At 39.2% G+C, this 18,386-nt stretch overlaps 1 protein-coding gene across 3 annotated transcripts in view; it reads left to right on the top strand.

Moving 5' to 3' along the window:
• Positions 1–245: 245 nt before the first annotated feature.
• The window catches only part of myof (myoferlin), a 67,015-nt gene continuing 48,874 nt past the window's right edge, over positions 246–18,386 (top strand). For 2 of the 3 annotated variants that reach the window (XM_037544234.1, XM_037544233.1), the window contains exons 1-7: positions 247–1,455; positions 2,185–2,240; positions 3,489–3,580; positions 13,688–13,796; positions 14,911–15,004; positions 17,407–17,534; positions 18,205–18,333. In XM_037544234.1, the coding sequence (XP_037400131.1) occupies positions 1,368–1,455; positions 2,185–2,240; positions 3,489–3,580; positions 13,688–13,796; positions 14,911–15,004; positions 17,407–17,534; positions 18,205–18,333 (696 nt within the window). In that variant the 5' untranslated portion in view covers positions 247–1,367. Of the gene's footprint in view, positions 1,456–2,184; positions 2,241–3,488; positions 3,581–13,687; positions 13,797–14,910; positions 15,005–17,406; positions 17,535–18,204; positions 18,334–18,386 lie in introns of all 3 variants that reach the window. The other variant, XM_037544232.1, reaches the window with a different exon arrangement.

Genomic DNA, 18,386 nt, shown 5'->3' with positions numbered 1-18,386 from the left:
AAGCCAAAATTTCTGAGCCGTGAGTAAACCGAACAAGCGGAGACACAGAATTCAAAATGTGCCCGTTGCCCATCACTGCTAGAATTTGTGTGAGAGTGTGTGTGAGAGAGTGTGTGTGTGAGAGAGTGTGTGTGTGAGAGAGCGTGTGTGTGAGAGAGCGTGTGTGTGAGAGAGCGTGTGTGTGAGAGAGCGTGTGTGTGAGAGAGCGTGTGTGTGAGAGAGCGTGTGTGTGAGAGAGTGTGTGTGTGAGAGAGTGTGTGTGTGAGAGAGTGTGTGTGTGTGAGTGTGTGTGTGAGATCTAGAGAACACAGTCATGGGTGACCGTTTTATCCAGAAAGGAATGGCAGTGATTGTTGTAAGTAGCGCAGATACTGGGTACCAAAAAATGAGCTGCTGCCTGTCGGAGTCATCAACTGTGTTACATCCCAGCAGAGAAATCTCAGAGGAAGAAGTCCAGACGTCCTTCTGCAGAACAACTGCGCACTTTAAAAAGATGGAGCTGCAGGTTTTAGTGGGTAACACCGAAAATGGTTCTTCCGTTATGATGTCAACCTTGTCAACCCTTTCGTTTTGGTCCTATGTAGAAACATCTGCAGCACTTTCTCCATCAAGCTGAAGAACTGCTTCACGATGCAAAAGGTTCTCGGAGTCTTCAGGGTTCTATATAGAATCATTTCCTTTACTAAAGAACCCTTAAGGAACCATGTGTGGATGATATCATACTATGAAACAAGACGTACACCTGTTAATGCAGTCACAGCAGGATAAATGCTTAACATCTGCATAACATCTGACCCCCACCCAACTGCCCAGGGTCATTATCAGTGAGTTCACTGACCGTTTGGGGTAATGAGCAGAAAAGGTCCGCGGCTGTTGGTGCAATATTTCACATTAAACTACTTCAAACGGCTTTGTTTACACCACAGCCACACGCACGTGCTGTTGTGCGACTCCCGCGTTAAAAACTGAACAAATCGCGAATTTCAGCATCGACGCGAAATGAGCGTTCAAACCGCTGGTAGCCGGCAGGGGGAGCCAGGGAGCCGCCACAAGTGGTGGAATTCAAACTTCTTTCTTTCTTTCTTTCTTTCTTTCTTTCCTTCCTGCGGTGCTCGCGGGCCTTTCTCTTCACTTTCTGTTCTCTAGCTCTTAAAAAACCGAGTCCACTGAGGAAGAACGGCCATGGTCATGTGTTCCTCTCTGGCCCAGTAAGTCCGAGCAGGTAGGCTGTCCTGCTGGAGCTCCACGCCCTCCTTCCACTGCTTAACGAGGCGCCCGCGCTCCGCTGGGTTCAGGTCAGTGAGGAAAGCTGGAGGTCAAAAGCCAAACCTTCGCTAATGTGACCGACGGGTAAAGCAGCTGCCGTCATGTTGCGCGTTGTGGTCGAATCTGCTTCAGGACTGGCCAAGAAGAAGCTCGGGAATCCGGACCCCGTCACATCCGTCGTGTTTAAAGGTAAATGCTTTTAAACGCCGTCAGACTGAGACGCAGAGTGAGATGAAGGGTGGTCATCATTTCAGGAAGGGACGTTTGAGGGTGCCTTTAAAGTTCTGGACAATATAGAGCTGCTACACTTTATGTATTGCTGACCTCTGAACACACACACACACACACACACACACACAGTAATGTGCATTATTAAAATCACTCGTGCTCATATCCTAACAGTTCATTTATAGTCATCTACGTATAGATATGCAAATTCCCGGACAGCGGAGAGACGCTGGAACTGTAAGTCCTGTCTTGTCGCGCGCACCGAGAGAACTGTTCCCAGGGTATTCCTGGGAATTGTGTGGCGGTGGTTTAATAAAGTGAGCGTGATGGGATCCCTCGGTTTAAAAGGCTTAACTGTCCGTCTGTGTTTATAAACAGTGAACAGTTTAACTTATAAGTTGTCTGACCAGTGGTAGGATGGTCCCCCCTTTAGATGTGAGTCTTGGTCCTCCCGAGGTTTCTTCCTCCTCCAGCTCTGAGGGAGTTTTTCCTTGCCTCAGCGCTCACGGGGGTTCTGTATATTCTGTATATTCTGTATATTATGTTCAGTGTTTTGTCTGATTCTCTGTGCTGTGATTCCCATTTTTGTAAAGCTGCTTTGTGACAACATCAGTTGTAAAAAGCGCTATATAAATAAATTTGATTTGATTTGATTTGATTTGAATATCTGTGCATTTGTTCTTCTTTTAGGTGAAACAAAGAAAACTCGCTCCATCAGCAGTGAAATCAATCCTGTGTGGAAGGAGGTGGGCATATGCTTTAAAGGGAAGGTCAAAGCATGTTTGGTGTCCAGAGTGGCACTAAACCCATTCTGCCATGGGGAAATGAACAAAATGACATGAACAATAAAGACAGCAGTTTTCTTACCCAGAGCCCACAAAGTGTTCTGCAGGCGTTTTCACGTCCATATCAGAACCTTAAGGTCTAAGCAGATTTCTCTCTAGGAAAAATAAATGCCTTCTTAGAGCGCTGCCCTGTGCCCTGTGCCCTGTGCCCTGTGCCCTGTGCCCTGCGCCCTGCGCCCTGCGTCCTGCGCCCTGCGCCCTGCGCCCTGCGCCCTGCGCCCTGCGTCCTGCGCCCTGCGCCCTGCGCCCTGCGCCCTGCGCCCTGCGTCCTGCGCCCTGCGCCCTGCGCCCTGCGTCAAGATGTCACTGGACCCCTCAGTCACGAGTGATTAAGAAGTTCAAATTGACATCATATGACTGGCGTCCTCAACACGATGCCCCACGCAGAATCAGCGTTATACTGATAAAGACCTGGAGACAGGAGTAATTCGTTTCCATGATTCGACAGACTTCTCTGAAGACTATAATAAAATTAGATAATCCTTTATTGGTCCCACAGTGGGGGAATTCTTGTGTTATCTTGTGTTAAAACGCTTGTGTTATTAGTGTTTCGACTGCTTAACTGTCTTGCGATTCAGAGGATCCAGTGACATTTTTGGGACAGTGTGCACGGAGCAGGACGCTTGCCTGCTGCAGGCTGTGATAGCAGCAGTTTTTAAAATGGTATCATCCGAGAAAAACTGCTTAGACCCAGAGCTCCGAATACAGGCATGACACACAGCGTCACAGCTCTGTTGTCGGTGTTAATGACAAATTAAACATCTGAGCTTAAAGCCGTCGAGCAGCCATTTTTAGAAGCACACTAGCAAATTAAAGTCAAATACAGTATAACAGTGAAATAACTGACTAACCCATGGCGTGAATTTGTCCACGCGCCGGACTTTGTGATCCATTCTAATTGATGGGACACCTTTCCTTTACTTATTAGCTGTCATCCGTATCACATCATGCTGCATTGGCAGTCGTCATTAGCTACAGTAGCTACCGGTAGTTCCAGCGCAAAGCTGAAGAAGCCAACTTTGCATACCAAACATGCAGCCTGTATATTTACCTCATACACCTCAAGAATTCTTCACAGATATGTTAGCACCACAGTAAATACTGACCAGGACTGTGACTGTGACCTCTAACTGATGTTTTCTGTTCCAGACCCTTGAGTTTGATCTGAAGGGTTCCCCTCTTGATTCCTCTTCCTTCATTGATGTGATAGTGAAAGACTTTGAGACTCTTGGAAAAGACAAGTAAGTCCTGCTTGACAGAGCTCAGAAATGTCTGTTCCTTTACTGGACACTGGCATTTTGTTTTTGTGGCTGCTTTTGGGCCCCAGTTTAAATCCGATTAAATCAGCTGCATGGCGTCTGAGACTAATGACATCAGCTGTCCTTTTCTGCAAGACAATAAAACTGCAGTACTCAGACCAGTTGATACCAGATTCAGATTCTAAAGGTTTATCACAGCCTTTAAAGCGTCAGGACAATATTTGGACATAGATAATATCCTTGTTATTTCAGCTGTCCCCCACAGCGTATTGAATTTGAAATCAAATGCTGAAGACTGGCTGCTTTTCGATTGCGTGGATGATGTAGGAATTACAACCATTTTCAAACATGAAAATGAAAACTCTACATTTCCTCTGGTGAAGTCTTTTCTTGATTGTTGGCTTCCATCTATCTCCTGGAGGATGTTCTTTATCTGGCCTGATGTTGTGAAGGGGTTTTCCATCACTAGGAAAGAAGTCTTCTTTCGTTTGGCCACACCTGTTTTTGCTGTCTCTTTGATAGTTTTGTTCAGTGTAATGATGGCTTCATCATGACTGTTAACAGTAATACATTCTATATGAACATGTCATACTTGAGATCGACTCTAGACCTTTTATCTTACTCATAAGTCAAATCTTAAGAATTACCAAATTACTAAAATGGGTATAATGCCTTCACTGTCTACCAGATTTGAATATCATACCCTCAAATGAAAGCTAAAAGTATTATTTCAGCTAACAGGTAAAATAACAATAACTTTGTCTAAATACAATAACAGAATGAATATGTATGTGTACCTGACTACAGGTGCGTTTGGTAGGTTTAAAATGACTGACTGTAGCTCATCACTTGCTGCACAATTTTCTCAGCTCCCTTCTGCTTTGTCCACCAGTGGAAATGAGCCTCCACAACACCGCCACTGATCATATATGATTGAGGAACACAGCAGGTTAATCTTAACACAGCAGTGAGGATGACATGGTAGAGGGTGTGGTGCTGGATGTGAGTGTATCAAGCACAGAAGTGTTGCTGGGAGTTTCACACACCTCACTGTTGTTGCTGGGTGGAACCCGTCAATGAAAAACATCCATTAATGGTCTTGTGATGAAGATAAAGAGCTAAAGTTATTAACACAAATTGTGCATAAAATTCTGGGCTGGTTTCTAACTATACTCACTCACTTTCTCATGGATTTTATTAATGTCTTGTATTGGTGTTTTATTGTTTTATTGTATTATCTTCGTGTTTTATTGAGTTGCCACTTGTAGCAGTAGCATAACAGGTAATGAAATATTGTAACACATTGCATTTTAAATAATTGTAATCACATCATAGTTAATGACTTAATTAGAATGATGTTATTTGCATTACTCATGTCTCTGAGATAACAGTATGTATGACACATTTACATTTTAAACTTCCTCTGCGTAGATTATCTGTGCCTTCTCAATTTTGAGTGTTAATGTGAGCAGTGCAGTATGAGTGTGGGTAACTCCAGAAACTCTGTGAACGGTAGAAGCGTTTAATCAGACTAATACGGCACTGATGAGCCCAGCCTCATCTACACGGACCTGAGTCGATTGAGTGGCTACCCCAGCACAGAGAGCATGAAATACACAATACAGTGCAGAGGTCAAAGACCACCCTTCATTTATTTAACTCCTGGTCATTGCAGATATTCAGTAGACATTGTTAATTTTTCAGGAGATATTTTTGAGGAGATTAGATTTAAAATAATCCACTAAAATAACCGCCATCAGATCATCAGGAAAAAAATCAAGCTGCACTCTTGCTTATATCTTCCATATCCGAAACAAATCCGGATATTTCTCTGTCCATCTTTCCACTGTAAGAAGACAGCTCAGTGCTACGAGTCCGAAAGGATGTGTAGCTGTCAAGATGACGTTAATGAGAAATGATGTTGTGCAAACAACGTCTAAGACTGAACTTTGTAGGAGCAGAAAATATCCTTGCAAATTTCTTTTAAAAACTGGAAGCAAGGCTTCAAAGAAAATGGCAAAATAAAGGCAAAGGATAGACTCTCTAAACTGAAACATTTAGGTTTCTTGAGGCTTTTATGTCATTTTGTGGTGAGTATATATTTTGAGTAAATGAAGGCTGGTCTCTGACTTTTACACAGCACTGTAGATACTGAAGCAATTTTACACCCATGAGTTGAAGATAGGTCCAATTTCTTAACATACCAGTTAGCTTAAATCAACACTAGGCAGGCAGCCCTGAGGCCTGTTTATTTCCTTCTTATTTTGTTCCTCATTTGTTCATATTTTATTCATTTAAAGTAGTTTTTATGTAAGAGGCTCTTGACGTGTTTTACACTGGCTCCTATTTACACCACTGTGTACCAGCTAACAGCAGTATGTTGGAAAACTGAAGGATTACCTGACAGACTCGGGTGTGTCTCTATACTGCGTTGTTGATCCCTTACAGTTGGTCCACACACCCTTAAAGCCACGTTCAGACTTGCTCTGTGAGCATGTGGGGGGAGAGGAGGGGAGAGATCCAGTGAAGGAGAGTTAAACAGGGTGGTGCTGAGTCTTTCTCTCTTTCCGTTGATAAATTTGCACATTCAAATTGTGGTCTTGAGATGATACTATAACTAGCGGATCATGATGGAAGCTGAGTGCATTAAGGAGAGGGTAATAAATGGCCATGCTCTGTTAATTGAGGTCAGAGTCTTAATAAAGCTCATATGAGGATGGGATTGTGCAGGCTCATGGTTTCCATGGGGGAATGAATGCGAGGTTGTGCAGAAGAGACGAACTATTCAGTCCAGCTTTTTACACTTCACAGTCCTTCCAGCAGAAGGGCTAAAAGTGAAAGTTCAACTTGGAATGTTTACACTTGTTTACTATTTCCTGGATTTTTTTCTTTTGGGAATAGTATGTACTTTAATAATGGGACTACATTTTAGAAATTTTACAAATTTAGCACACTACCATGTAAAAATGTAAACTCCAAATCCCAGAAAATAAATCTAAAAAAGTAAACAATGTGAAAGGACTTTTGGGGAAAAATAAAAGGGAATTCATATGAAATAAGTGATTTTTTGTTTTCCAGGAGAGCACAGCTAGGTAAAATGACTTACTGTGACAGTTTTAGATCATAGTCCTGCTCTGAGACGTTTCGTGAATACGGGTCCGACACCGATTTCCAATATTTTCAGGTATATTTCTGAGAAATTTTGTTAGCTAGTAGCCGGCTCAGAGAACGTTTATTAGGAACCGGCTGAGAGATTGTTTGTTTGTTAGTAGCCGGCTAAGAGGAAGATTGTTGGTCCATTTCTCACTGTGAAGGATGGCTTGTAGCTTGCTGAGAGAAAGTTTCTGAGGCTGAAGAGATTCACCACATTCACCACAACAGGGTTTGCATTATAGAGAAATCTAACACTTATTTCTGTAGAGTTACAAATGACTTTAATAAATTGCAGATGTTTTAGTGCCGTAGCCCAGCATCCCAAATGTAGTGTCATCAAATATCGGTTTGGTGTGTGTGGGTCAAATTAAACACCTGTCTGATGATGCTTTATTTTTTCAAAGTAAATATCTGTCAATACCAATATGAATCTGATAACAGTGTGCATTACTATCCAGGGCTGTTGGTGCGTCATTGCATTGGAACGGTTTTGGTTGATAGAAAAGTGTAAATTAGAATTTTAACAGAGGTTAAAGAGTAATTCACATGTTATAACGGGCTCATCGAAGTCATTGGCTCGTTTACTGTATTACTTCATTGTATGTGTTCCCATTTCTTTGTTTAGTATGACTTGAAGATCTAGATCATTTTGGCTGTTGTTGCTTAAGCTTGCTGTGTGTGCTTTGGTGGAAAAGGCTTAGTCATATGACGTCTCAGGGTGGGTGTTCATCTGTAATGAGTGATGAAAGAGTGTGCAGTGTGCTGATTGTCTGATACGGCTAAAACAATTTAGCAAAGACGAAACAAAGACAATTTTCACACAGTGATAAATGAAATGTTGTGTCCAGTTTTAGGCCACAGCTCCTGTAGTGCTTTTCTCCTTTCACTGCCCTCTGTTTAACCCAGTGAAGAACGCTTCATATAACATCTATAACAGTTCTTTATTGTTCATGTCTGCCTTTCTCTGCAATTTGCTGTTGGTTTGGTGAACAGAAGGTTCTGTTCTAGTCTTTAGACCGAGTGTCTGAGTGTCTCACCACTTCTTCCTACATGCCCAAACATTTCAGAATTCATTCCAGGTCTTACCCTTTCCCTGCTGTCTTTCACCTCATTCAGTCATTACAGTACTTTACACTCAAACAAGATGTATTAAAGGGGAATGCCAGCAGTTTTAATCTGTGTAATTAATGCATTGAGATATTAGCATTCGGACTGGTTTAATGTGAAATGCTAGAGAAACTTACTGACTCAGATTTCTTTACAGTGGTAGTGATGGAAACCAGGTGTCATGGTGTCTATGATTCAAATGTAGCCATTTTTATTTATTTATTCGCCAAAATGAACAGTTAACCTGTTACATGCATCTTTTCAGTTCAGTTCACTGCTGGTGAGATGCCTTTTATGAGGAAACAAGGGAATTCATCAGTACAGCTGACTTCCTCTTCTTCTAGCAGCCCGTCAGCGCTGTACCGTCAGTATAATCTGACTTTTAACGTCTGACTTATTGCTCTAAAGTCGTTCCTGCGGCTCGAGCTTCAGCTGATAAAAACGACAGACGAGACATAAAATAATAGCGAAGATCTGTGTTTGATTTCTGGCCGAGCTTCAGCGACCTGAGTAGTTAAACCCAACTTGATGAACTAATGATAAAGAAGCAGATGTCAGGGCAGGTTCATTAAGTTGGCTTGAAAAAGTCAGCTTACTGTTCTTCATGATCTTCTTATTATTCCTCTACGCTCAAAATATAAAATGCTTCTTCTCCTACAGTTTTCAAACTAGAACCACGAAGCTTTGCAGGATCATAGGGCCTATACCCGCAGAGTGTGCTTGTGCTCCGATGTACGGTTCCCGGAATATTAATGTTCAAAGTCGTTTTTTCCCATAGGGAATGACTGGGCAGAATGTTGGCAGCTTGCCAGAGCAAGCCAACTTAAAGTTCATTCACGAACTTTCCCTTTCTAGTTATTATTGTTGATTGTAGCGATTGACGCTGATCCAAAAGCGTGAGTGGAGTGAGGTTGATTTCAAATGAGGTGCTAAAACCCTCAAAACTACAGAGACGTGTCCAGACCAGTTACTCCTGTGGGAGCCAGAAGAGCATTTTCAGTGAAATCGTGATGGACTGCAGCTCCACATCTCACGTCTGCATCTACCTTGTTTCCTTTACCCTTTCTGACGTCTCTGCAAACGTGTTTTTAACATAACTGCAAATTTAGTTTTTTGTGATTAAAGTGAAATGGACTACCTGATCTGATATTTCAGGGGTTTTCAGTGTGAGCAATTAAGAAAAAAAACTGGTTCAAAAAAGTAGATTTTAGTTTTTCTGTGGGCTGCTCTGCTTTACAGTTATAAACAGGTGGTCCTCGGGGTGGAAACAACCCCTGCTGTAGGTGAAAACATTGTTTCAATATTTGAGCATCTTATATTTAAATCTGTATTAAGTCCTTTGGTAGATGAATAGAATACCAAAATCCATTGATTTCTTAGTCCACAAGGGGAGCTCTGTTTTGTTTTTCTTCCCAGTAAGACCAAAAAATGAATGGCATCCTGGGAAAAAAGGCCACTATTGCACTACAGCTGATGGTCTTGTGTGCATTCCATAATTGTGCCTCTCCATTGTAAACTGTTCTTGATAATAGAGGGTGAGTCAAAAGTCACAGGACAGGATTTATTTTATTTTATTTATTTATTTTTTTTAATATTGACTTCTATCTCTGGGGTCATCTCAAACAAATTGTGTATGCTGAGAAAATCCGCAACAAAACCACCTTCAGCACCGCATCGTGGAGGCTTGACACAGCATAAAAAATAAAGTGGTGTCCTGTAACTTTTGACTCACCCTGTAGATCTGAAAATATGTTTCTGTAGGAGAAACGTTGTTGAAAGTGTTGCTCTGTCTACTTTACGATTGAGTTTTGCTTCGAAACAAAGGATGAGATGAACAAAGTGTCAACTTTATTTAAAACAGAAAAGTTTTTAAAGTTGCAGTCAGACGTAATTGCATTGGATCACAGTACATCAGTTCATATATCTGCTCAGGAGTCTTTGAAAATCGTACTAGAATTGTATTTTGATTCAAGTATTGTAACGTTTTACACCCCGAGCAGAAAGTGTCAATATATCCGTAAGAATTAGTGACTAAGTGATTGGTAGAGCAGCCTACCTGGAATTGCCTCAGGGTACGAGCCTTTTTCATGGACATGCAACAAGGAAATGGAATGATATGGATTGTTTGCATTTGAGGCTGCAGTCCAGACGTTTGCTCTTACTGACATGGATCAGTGACAAGGGCTGGGCCTGGACTGTGTCAGAATTATTATTAGTCATACCAACATGCCAATTGCCGTTTATACTTCCCATTAAAAAAAAAAAGTTGTTTTTCCATAATGCAGACCACATTCTGGAGGACATTTTAAATACTGTGAATGAGGAATGAAGAAGTGGACATAAGGTACACATGCAGTGTCTTTCCTCTGACACACGCTTTAAAATCAGTTAACAGTATAAATGAAGGGGTTTACCACAGTGAAAGTGCAGAAGTGGCCCTCTAGGCTTAGATGTAAATGAATACTCAAGCACTTATCAGTGTAGTCTCTATCTGCTGCAGCTGTAGTGTACGGTCATTTACACATGCGGTCATGGACAGTAATGTTGACAGGCTTCCTCTGCTTAGACAACAACAGGAAAATCTCTTCATTCAAGTCTTTCATGGCAGAAGCCAGTGGGCGGCTGCTGAGTTCTGTTTGAAGGTTTGAAATGCATGACTATTATTACTGTATCAGGATTGTCAGAATGTATTGTATTATATAATATTCTCTCATATTTCTCTCCATATATATCTCTCATATTTTATCACCATATCATGACAAATGTTGGCTTGTGGCTAGTGTGTTAGCTGGGGGCTAACGTAGTAGCTTTTGGCTAGAACGTTAGTTTGAGCACAGCTTTTGTTTCAAATATTGTAATTTTATATTAAATGCTTGAATGCTTTTTGGTTAACATTAAACCTAAAATGCAGTAATTTGTTCAAAATGTGGATTTGTAACTGTCAAGAAAAAGTTTGTTAAAAAAATTGCAAGCAAGTCTGGAAGCTGTAATAAAGGCAAATGGTGGTCACACTGAATACTGAAAAAAAGTATATTTACTTCTTTATTTCTGTATAATTTTCTTTTAGATGTATGCTATCTGAAAAATGAGTAACTTTTCCTTAATGGCCGCTGTAACTGGAAATTAGATAAATGAAAGTACGGTCAGTGCCGTGGTTCTGTACTGTTCAGCTATTTGTTGTTTGGTTAAGTGGTTTGGTGTGTTCTTGGCTGAAGAACGTACAAAACTACTGGTTTCCTTCATAAAAAGTAACTGTCTTGTTACAGTCTTCTTTACATGGACCATGAACAGCATCAACGATACACAGCTGTGGCAGACAGAGATTGAAACTGTGCAGCGTTCCTTTAAGTGCTTTGTTCAAGTGCACAAAAGGAGTGTTATGGAAAAGTGAACCCCTCCCCCCATCCACCCCCCCAACTGACCTGAAAACCCAGGGTTCAAAGCAAAGGTAGCAAGGCTTTAGCTCCTGGCTTTTAGCCACTCCCCCACTGTGTACCATCTGATTTTTAAAAGCACATCCTGATGGTACTGGATAAATATTAGATAAAGCTCGATAAACACAATTAAAATGTGTGCTTAAGACAAGGAGTGTGTCAGTATTCGGTGGGTGTGTGGATAGGATGGCAGTGTTTGCTGCTGAAGCAGTCCCAGTCTATATATACACAGTTCTGTACAGCAAACATTTCCCTCTGTACGGCGAAAATAAGGCTTTGAACATATGACGGGCTGGTAAGGGCTGCGGTCGTGAGCTAGATGAGCGTGTTTGCATTGGGAGGAGGTTCCCCTTTAGCCTGACACATGAATGATATCACAAAGCACACAGAGGTATTTCCTCCTTGGAGTTTTCAGCTCACTGAAATCTCCTGCTCTGCTCAGAGTCACTGCAGTTTATGAGTTTTTATGGCTGTCTGAGGCCAAATCTCTGCTGTTTCCCTCAGCCTCCCTGTCCATAGCTGCGAGGCGTTCCCCCTCCGCCTCATTAAACTGTTTCAGCAACGATCTAATCTTGGCCGTTCTGGCCCAAAACATTTCAAGTTTTGTTTTCATTTAACACATTCTTCAGGTTTTTTTCAGTAACTCCCAAGCAGGAGAGAGCAGAGTACGAACTACCACAAGGTGGAATGGACATTGTATGTAGTCAGACAGGTTTAAGTAGGCTGTGCTGTCAGTTATATTCTCAACGTCATCTGTGAAATTTTATAACATTTGGACAGAAATTTCTGAAGCTTCACTCTGAAGAGTATAAAAGTAGCTGTTTTTAGATTCCCCCCCACCCCCGCAGTCAAATGACATGTATAGGTTAACACATACTGTATAGGTGACAAACATCAATAAATTTTTACCTGCAGATTATAGTGCGCAATTTGTATGTATTTTGTAACATATTGGAAATGAACATAATATAAAATATAAAATGTACCATAATCTTTGCACAGGCCACATTTAAATTTTTTTTTCAGTATGATAAATTCAGCAAATAATCTGTAATTGTGCATTAACATGTGCAGAACTGATGTTTTCTCTGTGGAGAATGTGTTAAATTATTTTCACTTAGAAAATCAACAAAATATGGAATTTGTCCCAGGAAGCCGACACTTCTGCACAACACTGTATCTTATTTTATTTTTACAGCACTGTTTTGAAGAACATAAACAATGAGAGCTAGCCAGGCTAAAGTGCAGCCTCCATACAGTGGGGTTAGTTGTAACAAAGTGGTACAACTTAGCCTATCAAAGTAAACAATAATAGACTATAAGTCTATATCCTCCTATATATATATATATATATATATATATATATATATATATATATATATATATATATATATATATATATATATATATATATTTAAAGCTCTTCATTTTTGGAAGATACTTGGAAGATAATCAACAACTGTCTGTAGATATCACATAAAAACATATATTTCTATTATGCTGTGCTAATATATGCACTTTTACTCTGTATCCAATAATAAAACATCCATGTTTGACACAGTTTCACAACAATCCCAGTAATAGTTATAGCATTTGCACTACTGCCACTTTTGAACTGAAGTGTTTGTGGACAGAAGGTGTAGAAACTTTACATTTCCATTAATAGCAGATATGTGCAGTTTAATTGTATTATAAAATGATTAATCTAGAAATTACCATTTCAAAAACATATTTGAAGGAAGTGGCAAAATCTGCCAAAAAAAACCCACAAATGGTTTGTAGCATTTGGCTCAAATACAACATACAAAAGTAGGTGTTCTCAGGAAGTTGTGCCACTGCATTTCCATGGAACTCCACATTTAAGCATTACTAGCTTTCCCATTCATTTTCCAACCAGTGACTGGTCTCCTTCCTTTTAATGTCTCTGTAAAATATTATCTCATAGAAGTTTTCTGAAGTATGCATTTACTATGCATGTAAGTATGCATGTAACTTGTAGTAACGGCTAGCTGTAGAATGAGCCACTACCAACCGGCTAACCACTTCCTATTTCTTCCATTTTATCAAAATCACAGCTGCAAAACACTAGAGGCCACGAATGACTCTTCAAAAAATAGAGGTAAAGAGTAAAAAATGGCTAAAACTGAAATGCTGACGTCACCATTATAAAGTCCTCGAGCTCGTATAGGGCTAAAGCGCTCAAAAATGTAGCAGCAATGTTGAAATATTTATGCCATAGGAGCCCATTTGGGACTCATTTTGGACTTTTGGAGCCCTCTCTAGTGCATGATCAACCTGGAAGACATAACCGCGTGACTCGCATGCTTCTCAATCAGTCAGATTGTGTTATTTCAACTAATTTTTGTTCAATTTGTCGTTTAATCTTTAAATACAGGTTCATTGGCTCAGCAAAGGTCTATTTGAAAGACCTAGCAAGCGGACAAGTGAAATCACTCCCTTCCAAAAATGTGCCATTGGTCAGTGAAAGTGGCCAGAATATTGGAGTAAGTGTTTTTATTTATTTATTTTTTGTTTATTTATTTTTTTACACTTTTTATTATTATTTTGTATCTTATTATTTACACTACAATTCAAATGTTTGGAACCACTGTATAGAAGTAATTTTAATATAGCATGTATATTAAGATATGTGCAGGTGTATTATATATATTAAGAACTAATTTAAGTAATAGCTCTTATTTAAAAAGTGGTCAAGCTGACCAAATAGCTATTCATAATAAATGAATGACAAGAAATGTCTATAAATACATAACTACAGCTTAATGATCAAAGTTTTTCATTATTCACAAAATACTTGAAATTGTGAATGAACCACTGGTTTATGCTTTGATGTAGTTTGGATGATAATCTACACTTTATCATTACAATTTATTACTGAATAGCAATAATTGTTATGACAATAAGTTCCAAACTGAAGACTTGAAGTGTAGAAAAAATAAATAAGGTCTGCTTTTCTACTTGAAGCACAATTTCATGTTCAATTTTGAAGAAGTAAACACTTTTGTGTGAATTCTACAGATTTTTCAAACTTGCTCAATTACTGAGATGTGAGTAAGTTGTTGGATGTGAAATAGTTTATTGTAGAGAAATGTATCAGCTCCGTCTGCTCAGTTTTTATATGTAATGATAATAGTGAAAACATAGTGGTGAAAACAGAAAAAATATGTTTTCTCTGGGGACTATTTTGCCTCACAACGCCCTACATGGCCCTCTCCACCATGAACACCAACCTGTCAATAACCATTTTTAGTAATCTTTGTGAGGTGGCTTTTCAATAGAACGCTTTGGACGTCTGGTTCCTATCAGCACTGCTGTGTATAGCTCTGACTTGACAAGCTTATCTATAATGGCGCATTTTATATCAAACTGCTCTGAATGCCTTTGTTTACATTATAATGAATTAATTATGCAGACATTCACAGACAGGTGGAATTCTCCTTTACAGGTAATCTCTACTTGCAATACTGATAGGCCACTAGTGATTAGATAATGTGTTTACACTTATAGCCAATGAGGGTGAACATCATTTGAAGATTCCATGTAATTTCATATTTCATTAGATATTTATTCAAAAACTCTCCTTTGCACTACTTTTAGGCCACTATTGATCTGATTATTGGATATGAACCACCAGCCAATGCTGTTCCAAATCCTAATGATCAGCAGGATGGAAGCGGAGCAGAAAATGCAGGTATGCTGTGTTACATTCAGACTTGACCCAGTTCTGTTTGTCTTTTTTTCTAATTGATTTTGCTGTGGAGCATGGAGCAGATGAATATACCAGTAAATGGGCAATATATGGATATATCAGTGCACCTGAGCAACTGATTTGTGCCAAGAGCCACTTTAATCCCCTGTGGAATGTGGTTTTACATGTTTTCAAGTCTTTCTAGTTTGAAATTGCACCACACACTAAGCTACCATTTTGCAAACAGATTATTTCCAAATCCCACTCCTGGCGACACCACACTATACATATTTTTGTGCATTGTCTCATCTAGTACATCTGATTCGACTCGATTCGATTAGTAATTAATAAACAAGCTCCTCGTGGGCTGGGTCAGGTGTGTGGAGTAGGGGAAACACAAAAGCATCGGGGTGGGAACTCTTGTATTATTCACAGTGTTCTCACAAAGGGCCAGTTTCCATAATATAGTATCATGGATAAGTTGTATAAGTCATGGATAAAAATGCATAACTATGGTGATTCATCTTGGTAAATCCAGTTTAGTGCAGGTTTAGACTCATTCTGCATATCTGAATCTGGACCTTAATAGTTTTTACTACTGGCTTTTGTGCCCAAGTGCTCTTGGATCTTCAGTATTAGCCACTACTGAAGATTATCAATTACTGTGTTGGTTAAAATAGGCAGATTTTTTTTTAGGATTTATTGTTTCTATCATCAATAATGATATTGGCAGTGAAAATATGATGATATTTTATTGACTTCCATGTGTGGATTTTATTTATACGGCTAATTTAGTAGCTTTAAAAATTCCCTTATGTAGTATGTAATTATTATTGTTTTTCAAGATAAGAATATGGCAAAAAATATGGCAAGATAAAAGAACGTGTCACCTTTGTTTAACCCCGATTGCAAATGTATTAGTGACAGGTACAAGTACAAATTTTGCCAGTCTTCTTAGGAATAACACTACTTGACATGCATGAAGCTTATAATGTAGCTTTGTCAAATTTTTATTATCCTATACTTAAGTATTAAATCTTAGTATTGGCACTGTACTGCTTCTATAATGCGGATCTGGTTGATACAGTGTAGTGGGTAACTAGTCTGTCCTCCACACTGCAGACAGGGGATGCGAAACGCTGGCTTGGGAAAGCACACCACACTAATAAGAGTCCTTGGACAAGATTCCTAACACTGCATTTGCCTACCTAAAAAAAATCATATTATAAGTTGCTGTGGATAAGCATCATGTTGTACAACCCTAATTCCAAATACATTGTGATGCTGTGTAAAATGTAAATAAAACAAAATGTAATGATTTGCAAATCTCATAGACCCATATTCTCTTCACAATAGAACAGAACACATATCAGAAGTTGACTTTGAGACATTTTACCATTTCCTGAAAAACACTAGCTCTTTTAGAAATGATGGCAGCAACGCATCTCAGAAAAGTTGGGACAGGGCCACGTCGACCGTTGTGTAGCAACCCCTCTTCTTTTAACAACAGTGTGTAAATGTCTGGGAAGTGAGGAGACCAGTTGCTGCAGTTTTGGGAGAGGAATGTTGTCTTTTGGATGGATGGATGGATGGATGCTGACTTTTGAACTGTGTGCTAAATAAAACTGGGAGGTCTTTACTCTGGAGGATGCAGTGTCCATTATTTCCAAAAAGAATTTTGAATTTTAATTCATCTGACCATGGGACACTTTTCCATTTTCCCTCAGTGCATTTTAAATGAGCTTTGGCCCAGAGAAGTTGGCGTTGTTTCTGGATCCTGTTTACATATGGCTTCTTCTAAGCATGATGCAGCTTTAACTTGCATTTGTGGATTTTATAGCGAACTGTTGTCACAGACATTGATTTCTGGAAGTGTTTCTGAGCCCATGCGGTGATTTCCAGTACAGAGTCATGGCCCAAAGATCATGAGCATCCAATGTTGATTGTTGTCCCTTGTGTACTGGGATTTCTCCAGATTCTCTGAATCTTTTGATGATATCATGTACTGTAGATGGTGAGATATACAAAGTCTTCACAGTTTTACATTCAGCAATAATAATAATAATAATAATAATAAGGCTATAGCAACAGTTATTTCTGTTCAGTGTTTTATAAACTGCACTGCACTAAACTCCAAATTATTCTCACTTTCTAATGAAACATGTAGTTAGTCAGTGTACTAGTCAAGTGTTAGTCAAGTACTGTCAATATCCACAACACACTCAGAATTGCGTATTTTGACATTATTTATCTAACGATAAATTATTGTAACATTGCCAAGCCCTACTTGAGCTGTAATAAGGACATTTTTTGTCATTAATTATATGACAGTATTCATTATTTTAGGATTGTAGCAGGCCATATGTTTTTTAAATTTCTCTTCCTGATGATTTTGATGAATGCAGGTGGTGTTGAAGGAGGAGATGCTATCGATATGGGAGGTGCACCACCATCTGCTCAGCAGAACCAGAGATTCCACTGGAGAACAAGAAAACAGCAACGGCCTTTATCCAATAAACCTCAGGATTTCCAGGTACTTCAGTGATTCATGGTGATGAGGATTTTACATATTGTGGCTGTCTAAAAACCACATTTAAAATATTTTATTATTTTTTCACATTAACTTGCATTAAAAGTAAACATTTTTGCCTTCTAATGTAAAGTTGTGATTTTGAAATCTTTTTTTTTGTTTGTTTGTTTTTTGTACATTGATAATATCTTACAGCAATTTGACTTGATTACACTTCTTTCAAGATACTTTGAATTGCAGAATCAAGCCACAGTTCATTTTGATTAATCATTTGAATGTTTTGGTGTAATCTGGACTCAATAATATGCTGAATGTACAAATTGACTATAGGAACTATTTACACAGTTGTAGAGTATAGACAGTAAAATCATAAAATCAATGTTCTATGCTTTCTTAAAATTCTTTCTTAAAGATCCGTATTGGACGAAACAGTAGTTGCACATTCTTGGTTATAACTGATTGTAACGTTCCAAAATCACTTGAATCCTTCAGTCAAAGCATGCTGCATTTTACCATCCCTAATGATGATGCTATTTATTCCCATCAAAGTTCTTTATTAGCACTTCCCTAGTTTATTTTTCAGACTGAGGTTCAACCATTTTTAATGCACTTCCTTATTCTGTATGTTGTGAGGGGAGTAATGTGAGAGGTCCCTGTCTTTTTCATGATCTAGATCCGAGTCCGGATCATCGAGGGTCGCCAGTTGCCAGGAAACAACATTAAGCCTGTTGTCAAAGTAAATGTGTGTGGAGAAACCCATAGAACTCGCATCAAAAGAGGAAATAACCCATTCTTTGATGAGGTACAAATAAAAAAATAAATTAAAACATTCTGTCAAATTCAGCATCTCTGTAT

This window comes from Pygocentrus nattereri, chromosome 13 (genome assembly GCF_015220715.1).
Source record: "Pygocentrus nattereri isolate fPygNat1 chromosome 13, fPygNat1.pri, whole genome shotgun sequence".
NCBI lineage: Eukaryota > Metazoa > Chordata > Actinopteri > Characiformes > Serrasalmidae > Pygocentrus > Pygocentrus nattereri.
This window is presented reverse-complemented; position numbering and strand designations above follow the sequence as displayed.